The 23,597-nt window shown below is 40.9% G+C and overlaps 1 protein-coding gene across 2 annotated transcripts in view; it reads left to right on the top strand.

Annotated features, from left to right (window-relative positions):
• The window catches only part of MAPK6 (mitogen-activated protein kinase 6), a 45,087-nt gene extending 22,787 nt beyond the window's left edge, over positions 1-22,300 (top strand). For both annotated transcript variants that reach the window (XM_006168739.3, XM_006168740.3), the window contains exons 3-6: positions 1,138-1,282; positions 12,179-12,343; positions 16,175-16,376; positions 19,938-22,300. In XM_006168739.3, the coding sequence (XP_006168801.1) occupies positions 1,138-1,282; positions 12,179-12,343; positions 16,175-16,376; positions 19,938-21,036 (1,611 nt within the window). In that variant the 3' untranslated portion in view covers positions 21,037-22,300. The remainder of the gene's footprint in view (positions 1-1,137; positions 1,283-12,178; positions 12,344-16,174; positions 16,377-19,937) is intronic.
• The last annotated feature ends 1,297 nt before the right edge of the window (positions 22,301-23,597 follow it).

Here is a 23,597-nt window from a genome sequence, read left to right as displayed (position 1 = left end):
CTATGAGGGGATGCTATATCAACTTTATATCTTCTTTTGTCCCTTTGATATTATACTATTAAGTTATGCTTTATTTAAAGAAACCTTAATTTGGTTGAAATCTAAATTTACATAAATAGTTGGTAGTTGCTGTAGCTGAAAGGATATATAATAGCAGCTTGCCCTTGTACAAACGTTGAGTGTTTCCAAGCAGAACACTGGACTTTTAGTTTTTACATGAAACCTTGTGTTGGGACCGTGATGTTTAAAATGTAAAAGTGGAGCTGCTTTGATTGTAAAGAAGCGCTGGGAGCTCTGCTTTCCAGAGTAAGTGTTCATTCATATAACCTGAAACCTGTGTTGTCCCACATTAAGGATATCTTTATTTAAGTTTTTAAAAGCTTTATCATATAAAGTAAGTACCAAGCTGAAATGGATAACCGCATTCTTTTTATGAGTAACGAAGGGTTGTGGGTAGAACACTGAACTAAGAGTTAATAGAATTTACTTTCATTTCTGGGTCCAACTGGCTATGTGACTTTAAGCAGTTTGCCTAGTTGCTGGGTGTTAATCACACCTGTAAGATGGAATGGATACCTACCATCACAATTTCTCAGAGTTGTTTTGATGATGAAATGAGGCAATATATGCACCAGTAGTTGTTGGACACTCTGTAAGGCAAAATTAATAGATTCATTAGGAGTGGGAGATACAGTAGTGCTGGCCCCCGGGGCTGTGTCAGTGAGGAGCTTGGTACTGGTTTATATGCAGCGTCTCTGATGCTTTTCTTTCATTGACTTGAAGCCTTACCTGCCCTGTAGCTAAGGACTTAAAGTGAAAAATTGCTCCTCTTCTGAAATAAGTTTTGAATGTGTGGCTTGAAGTTATTTTTGTTGGCACACATCCCATGAGCATAATTTTATACATGGTATATTCCAAGGGGAGTTTAATCTCATTCAGCCTTACAAGGGCAAGAACTTTGAAAGCAGGCTTTGAAATCAGCAATGATTGTTTTAGGATTTAAAGATTACTGTGGTTTTTTGTTTGTTTTTGACTTTTTTTTTTTTTAAGCTGAAAGATTCTTTAATGATTACATTTTGTGTACTGTTTTTAGCCAAGGGAAAAAAAATTAAAGCATGTCTTTTGTTTCTCTTTCAGGGTCATCTTTCTGAAGGATTGGTTACTAAATGGTACAGATCTCCACGTCTTTTACTTTCTCCTAATAATTATACTAAAGCCATTGACATGTGGGCTGCAGGCTGCATCTTTGCTGAAATGCTGACTGGGAAAACCCTCTTTGCAGGTTAGTTTTATGTGAGGAAAATTATCCCAAAGAAAGAAGTAATTTTTTTTTTTTTTTTTTAATGAGCGCGAGAGAGGGCATAGAAGAGGAGAGAGAGGGAGAGAAGGTGTATTTACTGCTGCCCACCGTCCAGCCCCCTCGAGATAGATATTGTTGACAGGATCTTGCTGTGTTTCATGATCCTCCTTCTCTGGCCTCCCAGCTAGCTAAGACCTTAGGCACATGTTGCTGCACCTGGCCTCTTATTTATTTATTTATTTATTTATTTATTTATTTATTTTACCCCTCTCCCCCATTTATTTATTTATTTTTACATTTTTCCACTAGCATTTACTTTACATATCAATAAATTTTTGCTCAGTTCATAAACAGCTTCACACCTGGCCCCTTTGAGATGGGGCTGGAATGGAGCTTGGGCCTCCCCTGTAGCCTCAGCCACCATGCAGTGGCACCTTACTGTTCGTGCCATTGTGACTGGGCCTCAGAGAAACAATTCTGCATTTATCTGTGAAGCAAGACCTATGTAAGATTTAAAATAATTTATTGTAGTCTGAAATATTGAAATGATAAAATAGTGCTTTTATCATTTAAGGAAATTGAAAACACTTATTCACATTTTTTAGTTTATTTTGTGCACGTGACAGAGAAGTACCCTTTCCACAACCTCCTCCAGATCCTGGGTGCGCACATGCGTGTGCACCTGATGTCTTTCAGGTCAGCCTGGCTGGGGATCCAAATCTGCAGTTGGCCCTGTGGCTTCCGGCACTTAATTTTGGTTTGCTACCGACTGCGCCTTACTCATATATTTACCACATTGGTCACTTCATAAATTGACTCAGAGCCCTAGTGTTCTTTTGTGTATACCTTATTTTCGTAACATGATTTCATCTTTCGTTGATCTGTAATGTTTGGTGGTAATCTGTGTTAAATGATACCTGGATCATGTAGTTTCATCATTGATTGTCACTTCCTGGTGAACTTCTTTTAGCTGTTTTTAAAACTCTAACATATTTTTCTTAGCCTTCTTACCATCTCTGTGGTTCGAACTGCCACATCTTATTGCCTGACTGCTGTGACCTTCCAGAAACAACCAAACAAGTCATTTATTTTTTTAAGAATTGTTTTATTTAGCCTTATTTGTTTATGTATGTATTTTAATTTGACCAGAGAGGGACAGAGAGAACGAGAGAGAGAAAGAGAACGTGAGAAAGCTGCCAGGTCTGGGACTCGAATCATGGTCGGCCATGTGGGAATCCAGTGCCCTTAACCACCTCGCTACCTGCCGGCCCCACAAGTAATGTTTTTTAAGTTTGGTGCTATCAAGAAGTCTAAAGAACTGTGAGAGCGAACTTAGTCAAGAAGAGAAGAGATGAAAAACATCATGCATCATAAAGCAAAGTGCGAGTTTGTGGAACCAGCAGGTGGCGTTAATGGTTACATCGCCAGACTCTCACATAGTCGACCCAGACCTGACGGCTTGAAACACGCTGGGCACTTGTGTATGTGGACCCAAAATCCCTAGAGGAGTAAGGAGAAGGGATTGTGGTGTGGCCATCCCCTTAGGGGGTGATTTCTCTCTGTCTCTGACTTTCCTGTGAGTGCACACGCCCTATAGCAGAAATCTCTCTTTAAATAAATAAAAAGCAAAGTGTGAGTTTGTATAACATCATTTAGTATAGACTATAAAAGCTGTAGATTTAGAGAGACTTCACCAGTGATGACTGGGATGGAAGGCATGATGTCTCCTGCAGTCAAAAAAGATTCTTCATTGGGAACCAGCAGTTAGCGTAATGGCTATGTCGCTGGACTCCCACGTAGTCAACCGCAGTTCGCGTCCCGGACCCAGTGGCTTAAAACTCACACCGGGCGTGTGTACGTGCGTGCCCAAGATCTCGAGAGAAGAATGGAGGAGAAGGGATTGCGGCGTGACCATCCCTCCTGGGGGGTGATTTCTTGCTTTCTGTCTCTATGTCTCTCTATGTCTCTCTCTCTCTGTCTGGTGAGCGCACGCGCTCTATAGCGAAAACCTCTCAAAAAAAGAAAAAAGATTCTTCACTACATTGAAATAGTGAAGAATTTTGACTGGGGAAAGAGAAAAAACACATTACCTATGTAAGGGTTTTCATATAAATAAAGACATAAACCTGGTACATTCATGAGTCAGTGAGCACAGTTTAATGAAAGCAAGGTTTCAACTGACAGATAATTTATGACTAGTTAAAATAGGGCCACATTGTTTAGGAAGTCTCTTAGAGAGTGGAAGAGGAATTTCCATTTGAAAAAGTAGAAAATAGTAGGGTACTGAAGATTTTTTTTTATTTTGGGGCATGATGTTGTGATTTAGATATTTTTCTCTCTTTTGACATTACCTTTTTTCCCCTTCAATTGCTAGAGGGTGTATGTGCTCACGCGCGCGCCTAAGAGCGAGAGCGAGAGAGAGAGAGAGAGAGAGAGGGAGGGAGAAAGAAAGCTCCCCTAGGTAGGGCATGGTCTTTCTTTAGTCCCTTCTCCCTTCCTCCATCCTGTCAGGATTTGGGGCACACATGCACATGGCATCTAGTGTACTTTTCAAGCTGCCCGGGCTGGGATTCAAACTGCACAGTTGGCCCTGGGAAATCTGGTTTCCTTAACCACAAGGCTAAGGAGCCAGCCCTGACAAAACTTTTTAAAGATCCATAGTCTTCAGAGTGGGCCTCCCTATACTTCCTGTGCTAAGAGCAGAAGGGAAGGAGTGGAGTAGAGCTGTTTATACAAAAAGATGAATGAAAGATTAGGGTCCATAAGAGAATTGCTGGAGAAAGGACGGTATGCATAAATGCCCTTGAGTAGTTTTTTTTAAAAAAATTATTTAATTTTGTTTATTCATTCATTTTACTTTAATTTGACCAGAGAAAAACAGAGAGAGGGAAAGTGAGAAAGCAAGCCGCCAGGTCCAGGACTTGAACCATGGTCAGCCATGCGGGAGGGTCCAGCACCTTAATCGCCATGCCACCTGCTGGTCCCCAAGCAGGTTTTTTTTTTTTTTTTCTTTCTTTCTTTTTTTGGAGAGGTTTTTGCTATAGGGCGCGTGCGCTTGCCAGACAGAGACAGAAAGCGAGAAATCACCCCCTAGGGGGGATGGCCACGCCGCAATCCTTCTCCATTCTCCTCTCGGGATCTTGGGTGGGCGCACACACACACGCCCGGCGTGGTTTTAAGCCACTGGGTCCGGGACTCAAACTGTGGTCGACTACATGGGAGTCCAGCGACATAGCCATTATGCTAACTGCTGGTCCCCCCAAGTAAGTTTTTTTATGCCAATTATTGTTGTAACACTTAGTTTATATAACATTTACAAGTCCTTTATAATTTTTTTCACTTTACTCATCTGAAATCTTTTAGTTTATATAACATTTACAAGTCCTTTATAATTTTTTTCACTTTACTCATCTGAAATCTCTTGTATGATGTGTAATAGTGGTTCAGTTTCAATTTAGAAAACTGAGAAAATAGTAGGATTCTTAGACTAAAGTAGATTGGATTTTTCTTATGTTACAGGTTGTAGCCCTGATATTCAAGTTTCTTTCAGCATTTATAAAATAATTACCGTAGCGTTTGTGTGTCAATTCCCCCCCCCCCCAGCTTTGTGGCTTAAAGAACAAGCATTTAATGTCTTACACTTTCTGTGGGTCAGGGATTTGGGATTGGCTTAGTTGGGTGATTCTAGCTCAGGTTTTCTCAGCCTGTTGGTTAGGCCTGCAGTCATCTAAGGGCCCAAATAGGGTAGGAGGACCATCTTCTAGATAGCTTACTCACGTAACTGTTACCAGGCGGCCCCAGTTCCTTACCCAGTGGCCTTCTCTTAGGACCACTTAGATATCTTCACAGTGTCTGGTTTCCACCAGAAATATTGATCCAAAGGAGAGCAAGGGGAAAGCTACTATAAAATTATCAATATAGGGACCAGCAGTTAGCGTAATGGCTATGTTGCTAGACTCCCATGTAGTCGACTGCAGTTCAAGTCCTGGATCCAGTGGTTTAAACTCACGCTGGGTGTGCGTGCATGCCCAAGATCCCGAGAGGAGAATGGAGGAGAAGGGATTGCGGCGTGGCCATCCCCCCCAGGGGGTGAGTTCTCACTTTCTGTCTCTCTGTTTCTCTATGTTTCTCTGGCGAGTGCATGCACTTGATAGCAAAAACCTCTCAAAAAAAAGTATCAATGTATAATTCACATACCATACAGTTCACCCATCTAAATTGTACAGTTCTGGGCTCAGCCTTGGTGGCAGTGGTGGTGCCTCACTCTACAGTGCTAGAAGCCATATGGAGATCAAGGTCTCGTTCCCAGTCAGCCGGTGCATGTCAGTTGCACATGCGCAGTTGATCGTGGCTGGCTGAAAGTCTCCCAGCGGAGGTGAGAAAGGTCATGGCATGAGATGGTTGAGGGTACATGTCTCTTTCTCTCTCTCATGAAAGAAGAAAATAAATTTTGAAGTAAACAGGCTGGTATTATTTAGTGTACTTATAGGGTTGTATAACCATCACCAGTATCTAATTTTGGAATATTTTGATCTCTTGTAAAAGATAGCTTGTAACCATTAGCAGCTACTTCCCATTTCCTCTTCCTCCCACTTTCTGGCAGCCACTAATGCACTTTTTCTCCCTATGGATTTGTCTATTCTGGGCATTTTATTTAGAACTCATCTAGCACTTGTCCTTTCTGACTGGCTGCTTTTGCATAGCAATATTCTGGAGATTTATCTGTGTTGTGTCACATATTAGTACTTTATTTCTTTTTTTACATAAATTTTATTTTATTATTATTACTATTAAGTTTGCTATAGGGCATGTGTGCTCACCAGAGTAAAACAAGAGAGAGAGAGAGAGAGAGCGTGAGCGCGAGCGAGCGCAAATGAGAAAGCAAGCCACCAAGTCTGAGACTTGAACCACAGTTGGCCATGTGGGAGTCCAGTGCCTTAACCACTATACTACCTTCTGGCCCCACTTCATTTCTTTTTTTTTTTTAATTTTATGTCTGCATTTTACTTTAATTTGCTACAAGGCACGTGCACTTACTAGAAAGAGACGGAGAGAGAGAGGAAAAGTAAGAAAGCAAGCCTCCAGGCCCGGGACTTGAATCGTGGTCAACCATGTGGGAGTCCAGTGCCTTAACCACCATGCTACCTGCTAGCCCTCACTTTATTCCTTTCTAAGGCCAAATAATTCCACAGTATGGATATACTACATTTTGTATATTTTGTTCATCGGTTGATGGATATTAGAGTTTCCATTTTAGGGGCCATTATGATCAATGCTGCTATGAATATTTGTGTACGAGTTTTTGTGTGAACCTTGTTTTCAGTTTTCTTTGGTATGTATATGCTGGTCATATGCTAACTCTATGTTTAACTTTTGAAGGAACAGATAGTTTTCCAAAACAGTTGTACTATTTTACATTTCTGCCGGCGTGCGTGAGGGTTCCAATTTCTCTACATTTTCGCCAACACTTATGTAAAGTGCTGTCTTGTTTTCCATGTAGCCGTCCTAGTGGGTATGCAGTAGTATCTCATTGTGGTTTTGATTTGCATTTCCCTAATAATCAATGATGTGGAGCCCCGTTTCATGGGCTCTTTGGCCATTTCTATATTTTTGGATATATTTGGATATCTTTGGCCATTTCTGTATCTGTGGTCTATCCAGATCCTTTGCCCATGATTAGTTACTTGTTTTGGAAAGTTCTTTACATATTTTGGATACAAATTCCTTATCAGATATATGATTTACCTGCATTTTCTCTCATTCTTTGAGTGGTATTTTCTTGATGGTGTCTTTTGAAACAAAACATTAATTCTGATATGCAATTTATGTCTTTTCTGTCACTTTTGCTTTTGGTGTTATGTCTGTGAGATCATTTTCTAGTCCAAGGTCATGGTGTTATCCCCTGTGTTTTCTCCTAAGTTTTATAGTTTCAGCATTTGCTTTCAGGCCTGTGATCCATTTTGAGTTAATTTTTATGTGTAGAGTAAGGTAGGGGCTCAGCTTCATTCTTTTGTCTGAGCTTATCCAATTGCCCAGCACCATTTTTTGAAATAATTGTTCTTTCCTCATTGAATTATCTTCACATTTTGTCAAAAATCTAACAACTATAAGTAAGGCCTAGTCTCAAAACAGCCTGTCAGCACACTTCACACTAAAGCAGAAGGGAGTTGGATTTCATCTTTTAAAGGAAGAGTACCATACCAAAAAATTGGAGGACAGTCGTTTTTTATTTGCCAGAGGGTGTGCGTGTTTAACCAGAGAGAGAGAGAACGCCCCGCTGGTCGTGGTCCTGTTGCAGTCCTTTTCCTCCAGTCTTCCACACTGTCAGGATCTGGGGCGTGCGCAGACATGTTCCAATGTGTCTCTGAAGCCACTAGGGCTGGGACTCAGACTGCGGTCAGCCGTGTGAGATTTGGATCCCAGTGCACAGTGCTTTACCACCGTGCCATGGGGCCAACCCTGTGGACGAATTTGAAAGCCACCACAACTCAGGGAAAAAAAGCAAATTTAAATCTGTATAATTTAAGATTAGGTCATGCTCTAATTCATAGAAGTTGAGTCAGTACCTAGTGCTGCATTGATTATATAAATGCACCTAATATATTTTAAAATGTTCATTTGGGTCATGTAGACATTGTTCAGGTTTATCAATAGAAAGAATTGGATTTTAAAAGCCCTCTAGGTGGTATAATTTTGATCTTAAACCCATTTGAACTTTAAACATTTAATTAATAGGACTTGTTGGTGAAATGATTTGAAAGATTGAGGTTATAGTTCCCTTCCTGACACTAGATGCCTTATTGGTATGCTGGTGAACCATTCATAAAAAAACTGTAAGGAGGGACCAGCAGTTAGCATAATGGCTATGTCGCTGGACTCCCACATAGTCAACCGCGGTTCGTGTCCCAGACCCCGTGGCTTAAAACTCACGCTGGGCGCATGTGCGTGCGTGCCCAAGATCCCGAGAGGAGAATGGAGGAGAAGGGATTGCGGCATGGCCATCCCCCCTGGGGAGTGATTTCTTGCTTTCTATCTCTCTATCTCTCTGTCTGTCTGGCAAGCGCACGCGCCCTATAGCAAAAACTTCTCCAAAAAAAAATTTTAAAAACCCTGTGAGGAGAGATCTAAGTGGTTATTAGATGTAGGCCACAAATGAACTGAGCAACAAGAGGCAAGGACTAAGCTTCCATTGGAAATCCATGTGTTTCTAACCCATAAGAAGTGTCCTTATTTTATTTTTCAGTGCATATCTGTTGTGCATTTGGATAGACACTCTTCTCCAAGTCCAGCCCCTCCACTTGGGCAATAGATGCCTTTGCTCCTATACTTTTTTCTCTTGCATCTTCATTTTTATTCCTTCTGCTGGGTTAGTATTCAAACATTGATACAATGTTCCCAGTTGTGTCTTTTTGGAGTTTTTTGCTATAGGACATGGGATTACCAGAGAGAGAAAGAGAGCAAGAAACCACCCCCCAGGGGGATGGCCATGCCCCAATCCCTTCTCCTCCATTCTCCTCTCGGGATCTTGAGCACACACGCACACACACCCAGTGTGAGTTTAAGCCACCAGGTCTGGGACTCACACCGCGGTTGACTAGATGGGAGTCCAGCCACATAGTCATTAAGCCAACTGCAGGTCCCAAATGTTCCCAGTTTTACAAAATAAAGAAAATCTTGTCTGAACCAGTATCTCCTTCAACAACTGCTACTTTTGCCTATACTCCTTGAATGTAAAGCTCCTCAAAAGAAGCATTCTTGTTGCCTTTAATTTCTCTACTTCCATTCTTTCTCTCTTCCCCAGCATCTGGTCACACTGCATTCCCCTTGCTCTGGTCCTCCAGCCCATCGGTCAGTGGGCACTCGAGCGTGTGCCCAGCATGTTTTAGGCTGATTGTGCTGGGGATTAGAACCATGGGCACCTTGTGGGATTTGGTTCTCTTGAGCAGCTCAGTCACACTATGCCATGAAGCCAATCCTCCATTCTCTCTTGAACCCTCATCAGTCAGGCTTTGTCTTCCACAAAACTGCTTGTCAGGGCCACCAGTGAGCTCTGTAATGCTAAATGCTTGGCCAGTTGTCAGTGCTTGTTTTGAGCCATGTCCAGCATTTGTCACATTGGATCTTTCCCTTCCTCTTAAAGTACGTTTTCACTTGTCCTTTAGCACAGCACTCTCTGAGCCCTTTCCTCCCTCACCGGCCCCCTCTTCAATCATCTTCGTTTTCGTTTTCAGTGTTGGAATATCTCAGGTTCAGTGCTTGGACCTCCTCTTTTCTAGCATCACTTACGCTCTGAGTAATCTCATTCTTTTTCATTCCTTTACATTCCGTCTATATCTGATTACGCCTGAGTTTATGTTTTTAACCCTGAGCTTTCTTCCGAATTCCAGATTCATTAACTCTTATTGTCTCCATTTGCATGTCTAACATCTCAAATTTAACCTCTCCAACACTAAGCTCCTGATATTTCTCCCTCATACTTTAAAAAATGTTTGCTACAGAGTGTGCACACTTCCTGGGGAGAAAGAAAGAGAGAGAGAGAGAGAGATCACCTTCTGGGGGGATGGCCATCCTGCAATTCCTTTTCTTCATTCCCTCCTCAGAATTTTAGGCTTGCGCCCACACATGCTGGTGCATATTTTGAGCTGCTGGGTCTGGGACTGGATGACGCAGTTGACTGTGTGGGATCTAGCTGCTTAACCATCACCCAGTAGACTAGCCCTCTCCCTTGTATTTTCTACTGTGTTCCTTATCTTAGTAAACCAGCACCTTAATTTTGTAGTCGCTCAGACAAAAATCTGTTAGTATAGATCCTGTGGGTTCTTCCTTCAAAATATATTGAGACTCCTAACTTATTATTTCTACCCTCACCTGCTCTCCAAGTCCAGTCAGTTATCAACGTCTCTCTTAGTCTAATGCAGGACCGTCTAACTGGCTTTCCTGGTTCAGTATTTGTTGTCTGTGAGCTGGACACACCACATAGCAGCGAGAGTAGCTCTGTTAAAACTTCAGTCAGATCATGTCATTTCTCTCTTTAGGCTGTGTAATGGCTTCCCCTCAGACTTGGAGTAAAGCCAACCCTGTGTGTTCTGGTATCACAGACTTCGTTGCCTGCTACTTGTCCCAGCAACTACTTTAGCTACACTCGTCTGATTGTGTCTTGGACACACCAAGCCCATTCTTTTGGGCTTTTGACCTTTTCCCATCTTCATTGAACTCCCTTCTTCCACAGCAGTGTATGGTGTGTGCCTTGGAATCCTTAATTTTCAGCTTCTCAGTGAGGCCTTTCTTCTTTATAAATTAGCAGTCCTACTTTCTCTCTCTCTCTCTTTTTTTTTTTTAAACTGATAATTTGCTGGAGGGCATTCATGCTTCCTGGAGAGAGACAGTGAGGGAAAGCAAGGAAGTACCCTCTATGAGGCAGTCATGCTACAATCCCATCTTCTTTGTCTCTCCCTCCTGTTGGGATTTTGGGCGTGCAAGGCATACATATGTGGCTGGTGTGTTTCTCAAGCTACTGGATCTGGATCTTGAACTGTGCACTTGGCCATGTAAATCTGGCTGCCTTAGCCACCATGCCACTGGAGTGTAGGAATTTAAAGAAAATTAGAATGTTGAATGAATTTCTAGAAATTAGTAAGAAGGCAAATGAAATGTTTTTTCAGTTTAGCTTAAAGTTTCCCCTTTTATTTCTTAAATAGTGGTCTTGAATTAGAAATGCTACCTGAGCCTAACACATAGCTATAAAAATTGTTTCACAAACCTTATCTAACCTTTAAAAAAAAAAGAATTATTTTATTTTATTTAACTATATTTATTTTCTTTTGATGAGAGAGAGAGAAAGTGAGAAAGCAAGCTGCCAGGTCTGGGACTTGCACCGTGGTCAGCCATGTGGGAGTCTGGTGCCCTTAACCACCATGCTACCTGCCAGCCTGTATTTTTTTGTTTCTGTTTCTTTTTTAAATCCTTAGAGGGCATGTATGCTTGTCAGAGAGAGGGAGTGAGAAAGGAGAAAGTATCCTCCCAGTGGGGCTTGGTCATACCTCAGTTACTTCTCCATTTCTCCATCCTGTTGGAATTTTGGGCATTGACACATAAGTGCCTGGGATGGGGGCCAGAATTTGAACTGTGCAGTAGGCCGTGCGAGATCCGGCTGTGTTAACCACCAGAACCAGGACTGGCCATGATTCACCGTTTTACTGATGATGGTATCATATCCTAGAGAGATGTTAAGTATTGTCTCCAAACACATAGCCAGTTAATTAGTGGGATAGCTAAGACTAGATCCAGGTGTGACGAGTCCCAATTCATTGTGTTCTTCACAGCTTCATAACCTTCATAGCAGCCCAAATCTCAACAGTTAGTTTTCTATGGCAATAAAGCAGCTGAAATAAAATATATCAGTGAGCAGAAATTGAAATAGATAAGCTTTAAAGGTATATCGGGGGACCAGCAGTTGGCGTAACAGCTATGCCACTGGACTCCCATGTAGTCGACCGTGGTTCGAGTCCTGGACCCAGTGGCTTAAACTCACACTGGGCGTGTGTGCGTGTGTGCCCAAGATCCTGAGAGGAGAAAGGAGGAGGGAATGCGGCGTGACCATCCCCTCAGGGGGTGATTTCTCACTTTCTCTCTCTCTCTCTCTCTCTTTCTCTTTCTCTTTCTGGCGAGCACACGCGCCCTATAGCAGAAACCGTTCAAAAAAAAAAAAAAAAAGGTAGATTGGTGATATTTAAAACAATGAAATCTATTAATTAATGATTCTGTTAAAACTATTTTTCCCCAGCTGGTCATTGGTCATTAGTTTATTTTAGTATGCTTACTGCCAAACAATCAAATATTGAAGAACATGTTTTTGTTGTCTCTTTTGATCTGACTCAGGTGCACATGAACTTGAACAGATGCAGCTGATTTTAGAATCTATTCCTGTTGTACACGAGGAAGATCGTCAGGAGCTTCTCAGCGTAATTCCAGTTTACATTAGAAACGACATGACTGAGCCACACAAACCTTTAACTCAGCTGCTTCCAGGAATTAGTCGAGAAGGTATTGTGACTCAAGTAACTGTCACATTGATGCCCGTGTGTGTGGTGTGTGTGTGTGTGTGTGCGCATGCACGTGTACACAGGATCTGTGTGTGGAAGCCTTAGGTTTTTATCCTTAGACATACAGCTTCTTCCTAATAGTCTTTAGACATAGAAGGGGTACTTAAACTTTAACACCCCTTCCAATATTTTGGTCTGGCATGTAGGCTGGGATCTGTTGTTCCTCTGAATAATTTTCCAGATTCCAGATTCCAAAAAATGTACCCCCTCATCCCATTTACTATTCCAACCTGCACCTCCGCTTGCCCCCCAGAGGTGAGTGTATTGAATCACTGGCTTCTGCTGAGCTGGCTGGAGTTCTGTGAGCGTTATATAAGTCAGGATGTGTGTGTGTGTGCATGGGATGCAGATGTGAAAGAGCTAAGTTGGCGAGGAAAACAGAGATCTGTAGGGCAAGGAAGAGATTGGAGGAAGAAGCCAAACTCAGTCAAAAATAGTGTGACTCTGGATTAATCCACAGACGAAAATGTTACATAAGGGCGGATTGGTGGAGTATTAGGTGCTAAACGTGAATGCTTGTGCAAGCTTGAAAATAGGAACTTGGAAAGAATCAAAACAATTCATTTCATGTCTCAAGATGGAAAAATGTCCTTAGGATTTGTTGGTAAATAAGTTGCAGTGTCTTTAACTTTTTGTAATTATTGTAATAAGGTATTTTCTTAAGCTTATTAGACATGAAAAATACTTCTTAAAATTGTGTCATATTTTTAAGCATTATATGGTATTACAATCTGTCAGTGTCAGAATTGTAAAGTTAGGAATGGTTTTCTAAACATCTTAAACTTCCTCTTAGTTATACAGCCACATCACCCACTTGGGACATTATATGTGATTCAGGTTAGTTATCAGAAGTGTTTTAAAATAGCACCCATTTTGAAAGTAGGTACTGGGAGGCAAAAATTACGATGGCACCGTAGTTTGTATTTTCCTCAGATTTACATGGAACTAATGTAAAAGCCAAAAGGAAGCTGTCATATTTAATTTCAGCAGGTTTCACAAGGGTTCTTTTCAGTAGTTCTACATTTCTAACCATTGAGTCTACACAATTGGATTCCAGCTTGCTCTCTTGTTCCCAGCCTGTAGCTGCTGTAATGGCGTCTGTTCCTAACTGACCAGCAGTCCCGTAGCATTGGATATGCCTCAGCGTCACCTGTGGGGGCTCTTTTAAAATGCAGACTGCTACCTCAGAATTGGGATATAGGGTGGAGAGGTGGGAGTATATCTGCATTAAAAAAAAAATTAAGCCGGTGTCAACCAGATTGAGAGGGACCACCAGGGAGAACCTGGATATGCTTCAGTATCATTGTCACTATCACTGTGTCCTGTCAAAAGAGGACATTGCTGTTGAAGCAGTTGTAATCTTGGTAAATATTGCTGTCTTTTCCCCTACTCATTAGAGTGGGGGCCAGGCCTCACTCAGCTTTGTACCAAGCCGAATATCTGGCTGATGGTGGGGCTTTATTCGTATGTGCTGAATGCCTTTAATAATGGATTCATTAACTAGTGAGCAAAGATCCTTGGTGTTCACATACAATGCAGTGCAGGATGGGTAAAGTTCCCGAGACTAAAGATTTAGTACATAGGTCTGCTTCCCATCAGCTTTGTCTTGATTGATAGTGGAGTTTCATTTTTGGGCAGAGCACATGCTAAGGCAGTGAGGACTTGATAAAAATAGTGCATGTTCTCTCCTCACGCTCTTGTTTACCATCTTCAGAGGAGAAAGCAAACAGGATTAAGCACATATGGATGAGCATGTAAGACTCCTAGAGATCTTATTCTTTAAGTGAATGCCTTCTTTTTCGTGTTTCTCTGTTTTGCTCCCTTTCTCTGTAGTCTGCTATGTATTCCTGCATCTTAGAACACTTGAGCACCATCGTAGCAAACAAACTGGTTTCCTCCAGAGTAGTTCTGCCTGATACACCTTTCCACAGTGATGGAAATGTTCTGTGTGTGTGCAGGTGGGAGCTCAGTCTGCTTAGCTTTTTCCTCTCTATCATTTTCCTGGTGCCTCCAGTTCTCAAATACCAGGAACGTTATTTATGTGTATAGTTGTATATCTCCCTTCCCTCGAGGATGTGTGTGCTGGGTCAACCATCTGTAACACTTTGCCTTGAAGTTGTTCTTGCCTGAGACACATGGCCCTTGGGCTAATTCAGATGGACTCTTCAGCAGCTTGATGTATTGCAAAACATCTCCCTAGATTATGGTAATAGAAGGAAAGTGGGGAAAATAAGGGAGTGCACAAGAAGGAATCCCCATCAGTAGCAGTGAGCCATACGTTTCTTCTCCGCAGTCTTTAATCGACTGCTCTGAGGCTTGAGTGTGATAATTTATGGTAAATGGCTATACAACGGTCAGCTATTCATGTTAACAAGATTGGACATTAAGAATAGGATCCGTTCTAGAGTACAGGTTAGTCTTAGTGAGAAGGCCTCTCCCTTTGAGACAGAAGGTACAGATAAAAAAGTTGTGATAGAGACAATCGAGAGAATAAAGAGATGGCCAAATAGCAAAGGCCAAACTGAAGTTCCTCAGTGTGAATTTGTGGGTGACACGGCTAGGGAGCAGAGGAAGTAGACAGCGAGATCCCAGGTGGGCGGCTGGTGTGCGTCGTAAGGCATAGAAGCGTGTGGGCTGCATGAGGAGCTTAGTCCATTTTCTTCAAGCAACATGTAAATATTTGAAATGCAGCCCAGTCTCATTATTATGTAGAGGATAACTTACAAAGAGAAGAAATTTATTGTGACTCACAGTTTTGAGGTTGCAAAGTCCAAGTAGAAGTCCAAGATGGGGCAGCTGATTATAACAAGTACGGCAAGAGTAGAAGCTAGAGTAGCATGTAGGCTCGTGTAATAGAGGTGCACATGTGCCAGAGAGAGGACAAGGAGCTGCCAGGCTCACTTCATATCAGTCTGCTCTCAGTTACTCAGTCCTGCAAGAAAGGCATTTAGCTTTTACTAGTGACTTAATCACTTCTTAAAGGCCACACTACAACCCCACTGGAGCCCCAATTTCTAACATGAGTTCTGGGTGGGGTACGTACTCAGACCATAGCAGACTCTTAGGGAGGCCTAACAGACTGATTGATGGGAAGAACTGGGGGTGTGGTTAGCTGGTTAGCCCTACAAGAACCCTAAGGTGATGAAGCACAGCGGTGAACTGTGCTGGAGTATGATTGCTGTGAAGCAGTGCTAAACAGCACCATAGCCTGTCGGTGAAGGAGAAAGGGCATTAAGCGCCAGACACATAACGCTGAATTTTTATACTTTATGTCATTGTATTTTACACATGAGAAGACTGAAGTTTAGCAAGCATAAGTAGCCTGTCTAGCACTACACAACAGTTCAGTTAAGCTAGTGAATTGCAGAGCTGGGATTAAGACCTGTGTGTGTGAAGTTGAACCATATGAAATTTCTGCTGTTTGACCATTTTTGACTAACAGAAACAGCAGTTTCCTATGGTTTAACTTAGTAACAACTGCCCATACTAATGAGATCAGGATGCATTTCAAATATTTATATATTTGAAGAAGTGTCTTTTCTTTTTCATCTGTGAATCAGGTAAGTTAGTTTTATTTCTCTCAAAATTAATTTCTAATTATGTGGTCCATTTTTTTCCCTTCACATGTTGATGGACCTCTTGGTGTACACTAAGATACTGTGTTCCTGTTGTGTAGTACAATGTGGTCTTAAAAGACCAGCACTTAGCTGGTGAGACCAACATTTTCAGTCTTTCTAAAGATAAGCAATTGCTCACCCTTTTTTCCCTGCAGCACTGGATTTCCTGGAACAAATTTTGACATTTAGCCCCATGGATCGGTTGACAGCAGAGGAAGCGCTCTCCCACCCTTACATGAGCATATATTCTTTTCCAATGGATGAGCCAATTTCAAGTCATCCTTTTCATATTGAAGATGAAGTTGATGATATTTTGCTTATGGATGAAACTCATAGTCACATTTATAACTGGGAAAGGTAAATTAATCATAAATCTGAACAATTATTGAATTTTCAGTGAGCCATTGCAGCGAGTTTTATTTTTAAATTATTTGTAAGACAAGGCGATGGAGAAGTCTTAAAAATACGAGTTTCTGCTAAACTTAATGGGAAAAGTTAAATACTACTTTAAACCATTTTCAAAATCAACATACGTTTCTTTAATAAAATTATAATGTCAGGGCTTGCAGGATGGAATTTTTTATTTTTATTTATTTATTTATCTAGCTATACAGCGTGTGTACTCGCTAGAGAGAAAAAGAGAAGGAAGGTGATGCCGCATGCATGGCCACACCACAGTGCCTTTTCCTCCATTCTCTTCTCAGGATCTTGGGCACACATGCAAGGGATGTGATATTCAAGCTCTGGATCTGGGCCTTGAACCGTGGCGTTGGCCATGTGGGATCCAGCACCTTAACCTTCCCACCACCTGCTGGCCCAGGAAATAGGAACCTATTTAAACTGTGCTTTTGTTTATTTTTAGGAGCTGGTCGCTTTAGGGTGCATGTGTTTGCCAGAGAGAGACACAAAGACAGAAAGTGCAAAAATCACCCCCCAGGGGGGTGGCCATGCCTCAGTCCCTTCTCCTACCATTCTCCAATCATGATTTTGGGCACACTCACACACATGTGCTTAGTGTGAGTTTTAAGACACCAGGTCCAGGACTTGAACCACCTAACAACATGAGGGTCCAGTGACATAATCATTATGTCATCTGCTGGTTCCCAAACTCTTTTATGAATTTCACAAACATTTTTTAAGATGTTAGATGACAAGACACAGTCTTATCAAATAAGGTATCTCAAGATTTTTACTATAGTAATTGTCTTAAAGAAATTATTTTTAATGATTGTAGCATACAGATCTCTTTTTCTGATGACATAAAATTAAGGTTGAGATGTTTAACACTGGCTCAATAAAAGGAATTTGCCCAGTCTAAAGAATATAAAACGTCAGAACAGGTAACATTATACCTTAAAGAGAAAAATGTCTTCCTTCAGCCTCCTCTTAGGGTTCTACATTTCTAAGGAAGTTTAGATGAATCAATAGTAACTAAAATCTGCAGATAATTTTGATTATCTGAAGAACTGAGAGTCACTAATAATGTACTTAAGAGTTCATATAGGGGGCCAGCAGGTGGCATGGTGTTTAAGGCACTGGAATTCCCACATGGCTGACCACGGTTTGAGTCCCAGACCTGACGACTTGCTTTCTCTCTCTCTCTCTCTCTGGCAAAACTCATGTGATAAAATAATAATAATAAATAAATAAATCTTAAAAATTTTTAAGAAGTGTTTTTTAATAAAAAGAGTTAATATATTATTCAGGGCCAGCAAGTTATATTCAGGGCCAGCAAGTGACATGGTGGTTAAAGTGTTGTACCCAAGTCCACATGGCCTACTGTGGTTCAAATCCCAGACCTGGAGGCTTGCTTTCTCATTTTCCCTTTCTCTCTTAGGTAGAGTGGATATGTACCCTATAGCAAATTTTTAAAAATAAAAAAATCTGAAAAAATAAGAAAACAGTTCATGTATTTCAGTGCCTGAAAAGAAATTGTCAATAATTAAATAAGTAGTTCATTGTTTTTTTTCTCCCCTAAAATGTTGAGGCCTTTGTTTGTTTACACACATACTCCAACCACACGTTTTTTTCTCCACATGTCTACTTCTACCCCCTAAATACAGTTTTTTTCACACATACCCAGACATCATTCAACCTCTAACATTTCCCTTTTACTTAGTTAAGTTATTTAGTCTCTCTTTTTTTTTTTTTTCATTTAAACACATTGTATTTTTATTTCTTGGTGGTCAGCTACTTGTAAATTGCATTCAGTTGATTATGTCGTGAAGTTATTTTATTCAAGTGACTTTGGTTCTCCGTGAAATATAATTTTTTGGAGCACTAAGTCCCCTTTTTATAAGTATCTGCATGGATATAGACAAATCACACATGGCATGGCATGCGTTTAAACCACCAGGTCCAGGATTCGAACCACGGTCGACTACATGGGAATCCAGCAACATAGCCATTACACTAACTGCTGGTCCCTATTTAATCTCTTTTCTGCTCCCATGTCCTCCATTTGTTTTCATGTGTATCTCTCAGTCTGCCTTTACTTGGCCATGGTGTGATCACCTTGCAGTCATATGTCAGTTGAGAATGATACCACAGGGGCCAGGAGATGGCATAGTGGTTTTGTAGCTGGACTCCCACGTGGCTGACCATGGTTTGAGTCCTGGACCCAGTGGGTTGAAACTCATGCTGGGTATGTGTGTGTGTGCGTGCCCAAAATCTTGGGAGGCAAAGGGATTGTGGTGGGACCATCTCCCCTGGGGGGTGATTTCTCACATCCCCTCTCGCTGTCTCTCTCTCCAGAGACTACACACGCTCTAAGGCAAAAAATTCTTTAAAAAGAAATACCACACTTGGTAGCACATATACATGGAGAGAATTTTTTTCTAACTATAGTAAGTTCTTACAAACCTGCCTCTTTGGCTTCTATCTTCCTTACTGCCAGTAGAGTGATAAGGCAGGTTACCTGATTGAACTCAGAGAGCTGCATTTTGTGGCCATAAAGTATTTTTTGTGTGAAATTGGTGGAATTAAACTACAGGTATGCCAGCCACCATGATATTTTGGTAGATAAAAAATAGAATAGAGAGACCAACAGTTAGCATAATGACTATGTCGCTGGACTCCCATGTAGTCAACCGCAGTTCACATCCCAGACCCAGTGGCTTAAAAACTCACACCGGGCGCATCCACGTGCATGCGCAAAATCCCAAGAGGAGAATGGAGGAGGAGGGATTGTGGCGTGGCCATCCCCCCTGGGGGTGATTTCTCGCTTTCTCTCTCTCTGTCTCTGTCTGTCTAGTGAGCGCACGTGCACTATGGCAGAAACCTCTCAAAAAAAAAAAATAGGAAAAAAGTAGAAGTAAATAAGATCAATTCTTATTTCTCATTTAAGAATGGAGGACTTAAGGACCAGCGAATGGTGTAATTGTTACGTCATTGGACTCCCACATAGTCGACTTCAGTTCTAGTCCTGGACATGGTGGCTTAAAACTCATGGTTGGGCATGTGTGCATGCCCAGAATCCTGAGAGAACGAAAGAGAAGGAATTGCAGCATGCCATCTCCTTGGGGTGATTTCTCACCTTCTGTCTTTCTGTCTGTCTCTCTGGCAAGTGCACGTGCCCTATAGCAAAAATCTCTTAAAAGAACAACAACAAAAAAATTGGAGGACTTAGCATTCCTCATGAGATTATATACTCTATTGGCAATTACCAAATATTGCCTCACAGTGCTTTATATAGTAACAAATCCCACTTATCGGTTAATATTATAGGTTGTTAAAATAATTTATACAAGTTTTAAATAAAGGAAGATGAGTTCCCAAAGGGCAGGGACAGCTCCTTGTCTGCTCTCCTGCACTCCCTCCTCTCATAGACCTAGCACAGTGCTTTCACGTAAGAGGCATGCGGTGAATTTGAAAAGAAAGTCATACAGATGGAGTGACGCTGTGTATTAATTTCCTCAGGTACCATGACTGTCAGTTTTCAGAGCATGACTGGCCTATACATAACAACTTTGATATTGACGAAGTTCAGCTTGACCCAAGAGCTCTGTCTGATGTTACCGATGAAGAAGAAGTACAAGTTGATCCTCGAAAATATTTGGATGGAGATCGGGAAAAGTATCTGGAGGATCCTGCTTTTGATACCAATTACTCTACTGAGCCTTGTTGGCAGTACCCAGATCACCATGAAAACAAATACTGTGATCTGGAGTGTGGCCATACTTGTAACTACAAAATGAGGTCATCGTCATATTTAGATAACTTAGTTTGGAGAGAGAGTGAAGTTAACCATTACTATGAACCCAAGCTTATTATAGATCTTTCCAACTGGAAAGAGCAAAGCAAAGAAAAATCTGATAAGAAAGGCAAGTCCAAGTGTGAAAGGAATGGGTTAGTAAAGGCCCAGATAGCTCTAGAGGAAGCATCACAACTGGCGGAAAAAGAAAGGGAAAAGAATCAGGGGTTCGATTTTGATTCTTTTATCGCAGGAACGATTCAGCTTAGTTCACAGCGCGAGCCTGCTGATGTTGTCGATAAGTTAAACGACTTGAACAGCTCAGTGTCCCAGCTAGAATTGAAAAGTTTGATATCAAAGTCAGTAAGCCGAGAGAAGCAGGAGAAAGGAATGGCAAACCTGGCTCAGTTAGAAGCCTTGTACCAGTCTTCCTGGGAGAGCCAGTTCGTGAGTGGGGCGGAAGACTGCTTTCTCATCAGTCAGTTCTGTTGCGAGGTGAGGAAGGATGAACACGCTGAGAAGGAGAACACTTACACTAGTTACTTGGACAAGTTCTTTAGCAGGAAGGAAGACTCTGAAATGCTAGAAACCGAGCCAGTAGAAGATGGGAAGCTTGGGGAGAGAGGAAACGAGGAAGCCTTCCTGAACAACAGTGGGGAGTTCCTCTTTAACAAGCAGCTCGAGTCCATAGGCATCCCGCAGTTTCACAGCCCAGTTGGGTCACCACTTAAGTCCATCCAGGCCACGTTAACACCTTCCGCTATGAAGTCTTCCCCTCAGATTCCTCATAAAACATACAGCAGCATTCTGAAACATCTGAACTAAAACACTCAGCAGACATTTCTTTGTATTCATGAAATGTGTTTCGTGTCTTTTTTTTTTTAAATTACTAGTGTTTAAGTCATTTTTTTTTTTACTTGAATCAGATGGTGTCATTTAGTAAGGATTTTTAGTTCTTGGTTTTTAAAATCCAGACTTTTTTTCTACATGTGAGATAAGTTTTCATTTTAACTGGCATGTCGTTTGCACACAGAAATAAAGAATAGAGCAAAATAATGCAACACAGGAGGAGACAAAAGAAATGCACTAAGACAAGTACAAAACATTCTCTCATAGAACAATGATCTGTTTTACAGGAAACAAAAATCTTGCCTTGAAATTTACACAGTGAGACTGTACAGAGTTGCATGAGAATATCTATTTTTTTCCTAAAACATTTTTCATTCATGAGTATTTTCAACTTTTTCATACTGTACACATTTCTTAAAACACATGATACCAGCAGCAACTGAAAATGAATGCCGAATTTGGCACACATGTGTTATCTACCTCAAGGTAACAAAAGTATGTGGCAAAACATAGACCACCCATAGTGCTTCACGATACGCACTTCTATTTAGCCAGCATTTATTGTAGTAAACTCCTTAAATACGACTCACTCAGCGTTTATAAGTGTCCTGGTATGCGTTCTTTCTAGTGAAGTGTTAATACATCACATCTTATTTATTTTAGCAAAGCAGTATATTTTCTGTATTTAATTGTAAAACTTAGTTTTTAAAATTTATTTGCAAATACACTTTTCCATTTGGCACTATGGTTTGTTGCCCACCTAGCTGGATATATGATGTCAGCTCATCCTAAGGCTGTCCACGTACTTCATTTCCTTAAGTGTTCATTTTAAGTAAAGTGCTCACTGTGTATAGGAATTTGTATTTTGGAGGTGCTTGATCTATCAACAAAGAAAAATTAGGAATTACTTTATTATAAAATGCTCCTAGAAGTCTTAATTGTGTTTATTTTTTAAAAACAAAACCTGTAATGTTAGACTTGTGTGCATGGAAGTAATTAAGGTACATCATTATTGTAGTTTAAAAGTTGTACATGCTAAGACATACTTTGTTTTTACTGTATGTTTTTACTGAATGATCTCTTCCCCATCCCAAAGCAAGCATGAATAAAATTAGGTTAAATGTAGCATGTGGCATCGCAGTCTTAGAATTTGTTTCATCTTTTATTTTATTGAATACTGTCTGTATCTTTGGTTATCCTGTTTGAAGAAAAAGGACAAATAAAACATGGCCACCAAAAACGGTTCCTGTTTCACTCTTTAGGTAATGAAAATTATTGGTGAGGATGAGAGTTACCTCCAGAACCTCTAGTTCCACTTTTTAGCTCCAGTTAAACTGTTAGCCTAAAAGGCTGAAAAGAAAAACATTCTTTGTCTCCACACAAAAACCTTCTGTTCACTTGTCTTCTCATATGAAAATGGAATAAGCTTTTATATATTTCAGAAACTATTGTGTAAAACGTGCATACATGCTTTGAACTATGCAGAGAGACGTTACACGTATTCTACATTATCCTCCCTTTGCTTAAGAACTTACCCTATTACATATCTAAATATAAAGCCATTCTTCCTTCAACCTCACTTTTCTGTTCATCTTCCATCTTGTACAATGCCGATTCTATTCTTCTCAACCACCACATTGAAAAATAGAAATACTTACTGGATGATATATCACTTGTGAATTTATACATACACTCAAAGTACCTTACAAAGACAAGCTCCTATGTGCAGAAATGAGAAAAGAAATGAGATGGGACCAGCAGATGGCATAATGGTTATGTTACTCAACTCCCACGTAGTCAACTGTGGTTCAAGTCCCAGATTCTGTGACTTAAAACTCACGCCAGGCACGTGGGCACGTATGCCCAAAATCTCGAGAGGAGAATGAAGGAGGAGGGATTGCAGTGTGGCCGTCACCCCTCATCCCTGTCTCTGTCTCTCATGAGCACATGCACCCTATAGCAAAAGTCTCTCAAAAAAAAAAAAAAAAGATTTGGGGGAAAGTGAGACTTCGGTAGTTGGAGCTGGGTAAGGTGTAGGCCTTGACTATCAGCAGTTTTCGATTTACAGGTGCCAAGGGAAGCAAACGGGCAGCTGACATTTGCTCTGATATGCCCATGTTTCCTATTCTAAAGTCATCCTGACAATCATAATTACCTTTGGATTTAAAATGCTGTCTCACCTGAGGAAGGCCTAGAATGAATCTTTTTTAAAAAATAATTTCATAATTTGATTTATTCATTTATTTGTTTTAATTTGACCAGAGAGAGAAAGAGAGAGAAGGTGAGAAAGCAAGCCACCAGGTCCAGGACTGAAACCATGGTCAACCATGTGAGAGTGTCTAGCACCTTAACCACCATGCCACCTGCTGGTCCCCAAATAACCTTACTGGGAAACTTGCTGCTGAGCTTAATCCACATTCTTTACTGTTGCTTTGGCCTTTTCATGACATAAATGAAGGTCTGACTGTCGTAACTAGATTTTGATTTTTTAAAGTCATGAGAAAGAAGATAGGACATTAAGAATTTTGAAACCTTTA

This window comes from Tupaia chinensis, unplaced genomic scaffold (assembly GCF_000334495.1).
Source record: "Tupaia chinensis unplaced genomic scaffold, TupChi_1.0 Scaffold146140_1, whole genome shotgun sequence".
In the NCBI taxonomy this organism is placed as follows: Eukaryota; Metazoa; Chordata; class Mammalia; order Scandentia; family Tupaiidae; genus Tupaia; species Tupaia belangeri.
The sequence above is the reverse complement of the archived record's forward strand: the minus strand, read 5'-3'. Positions and strand labels throughout refer to the sequence as shown.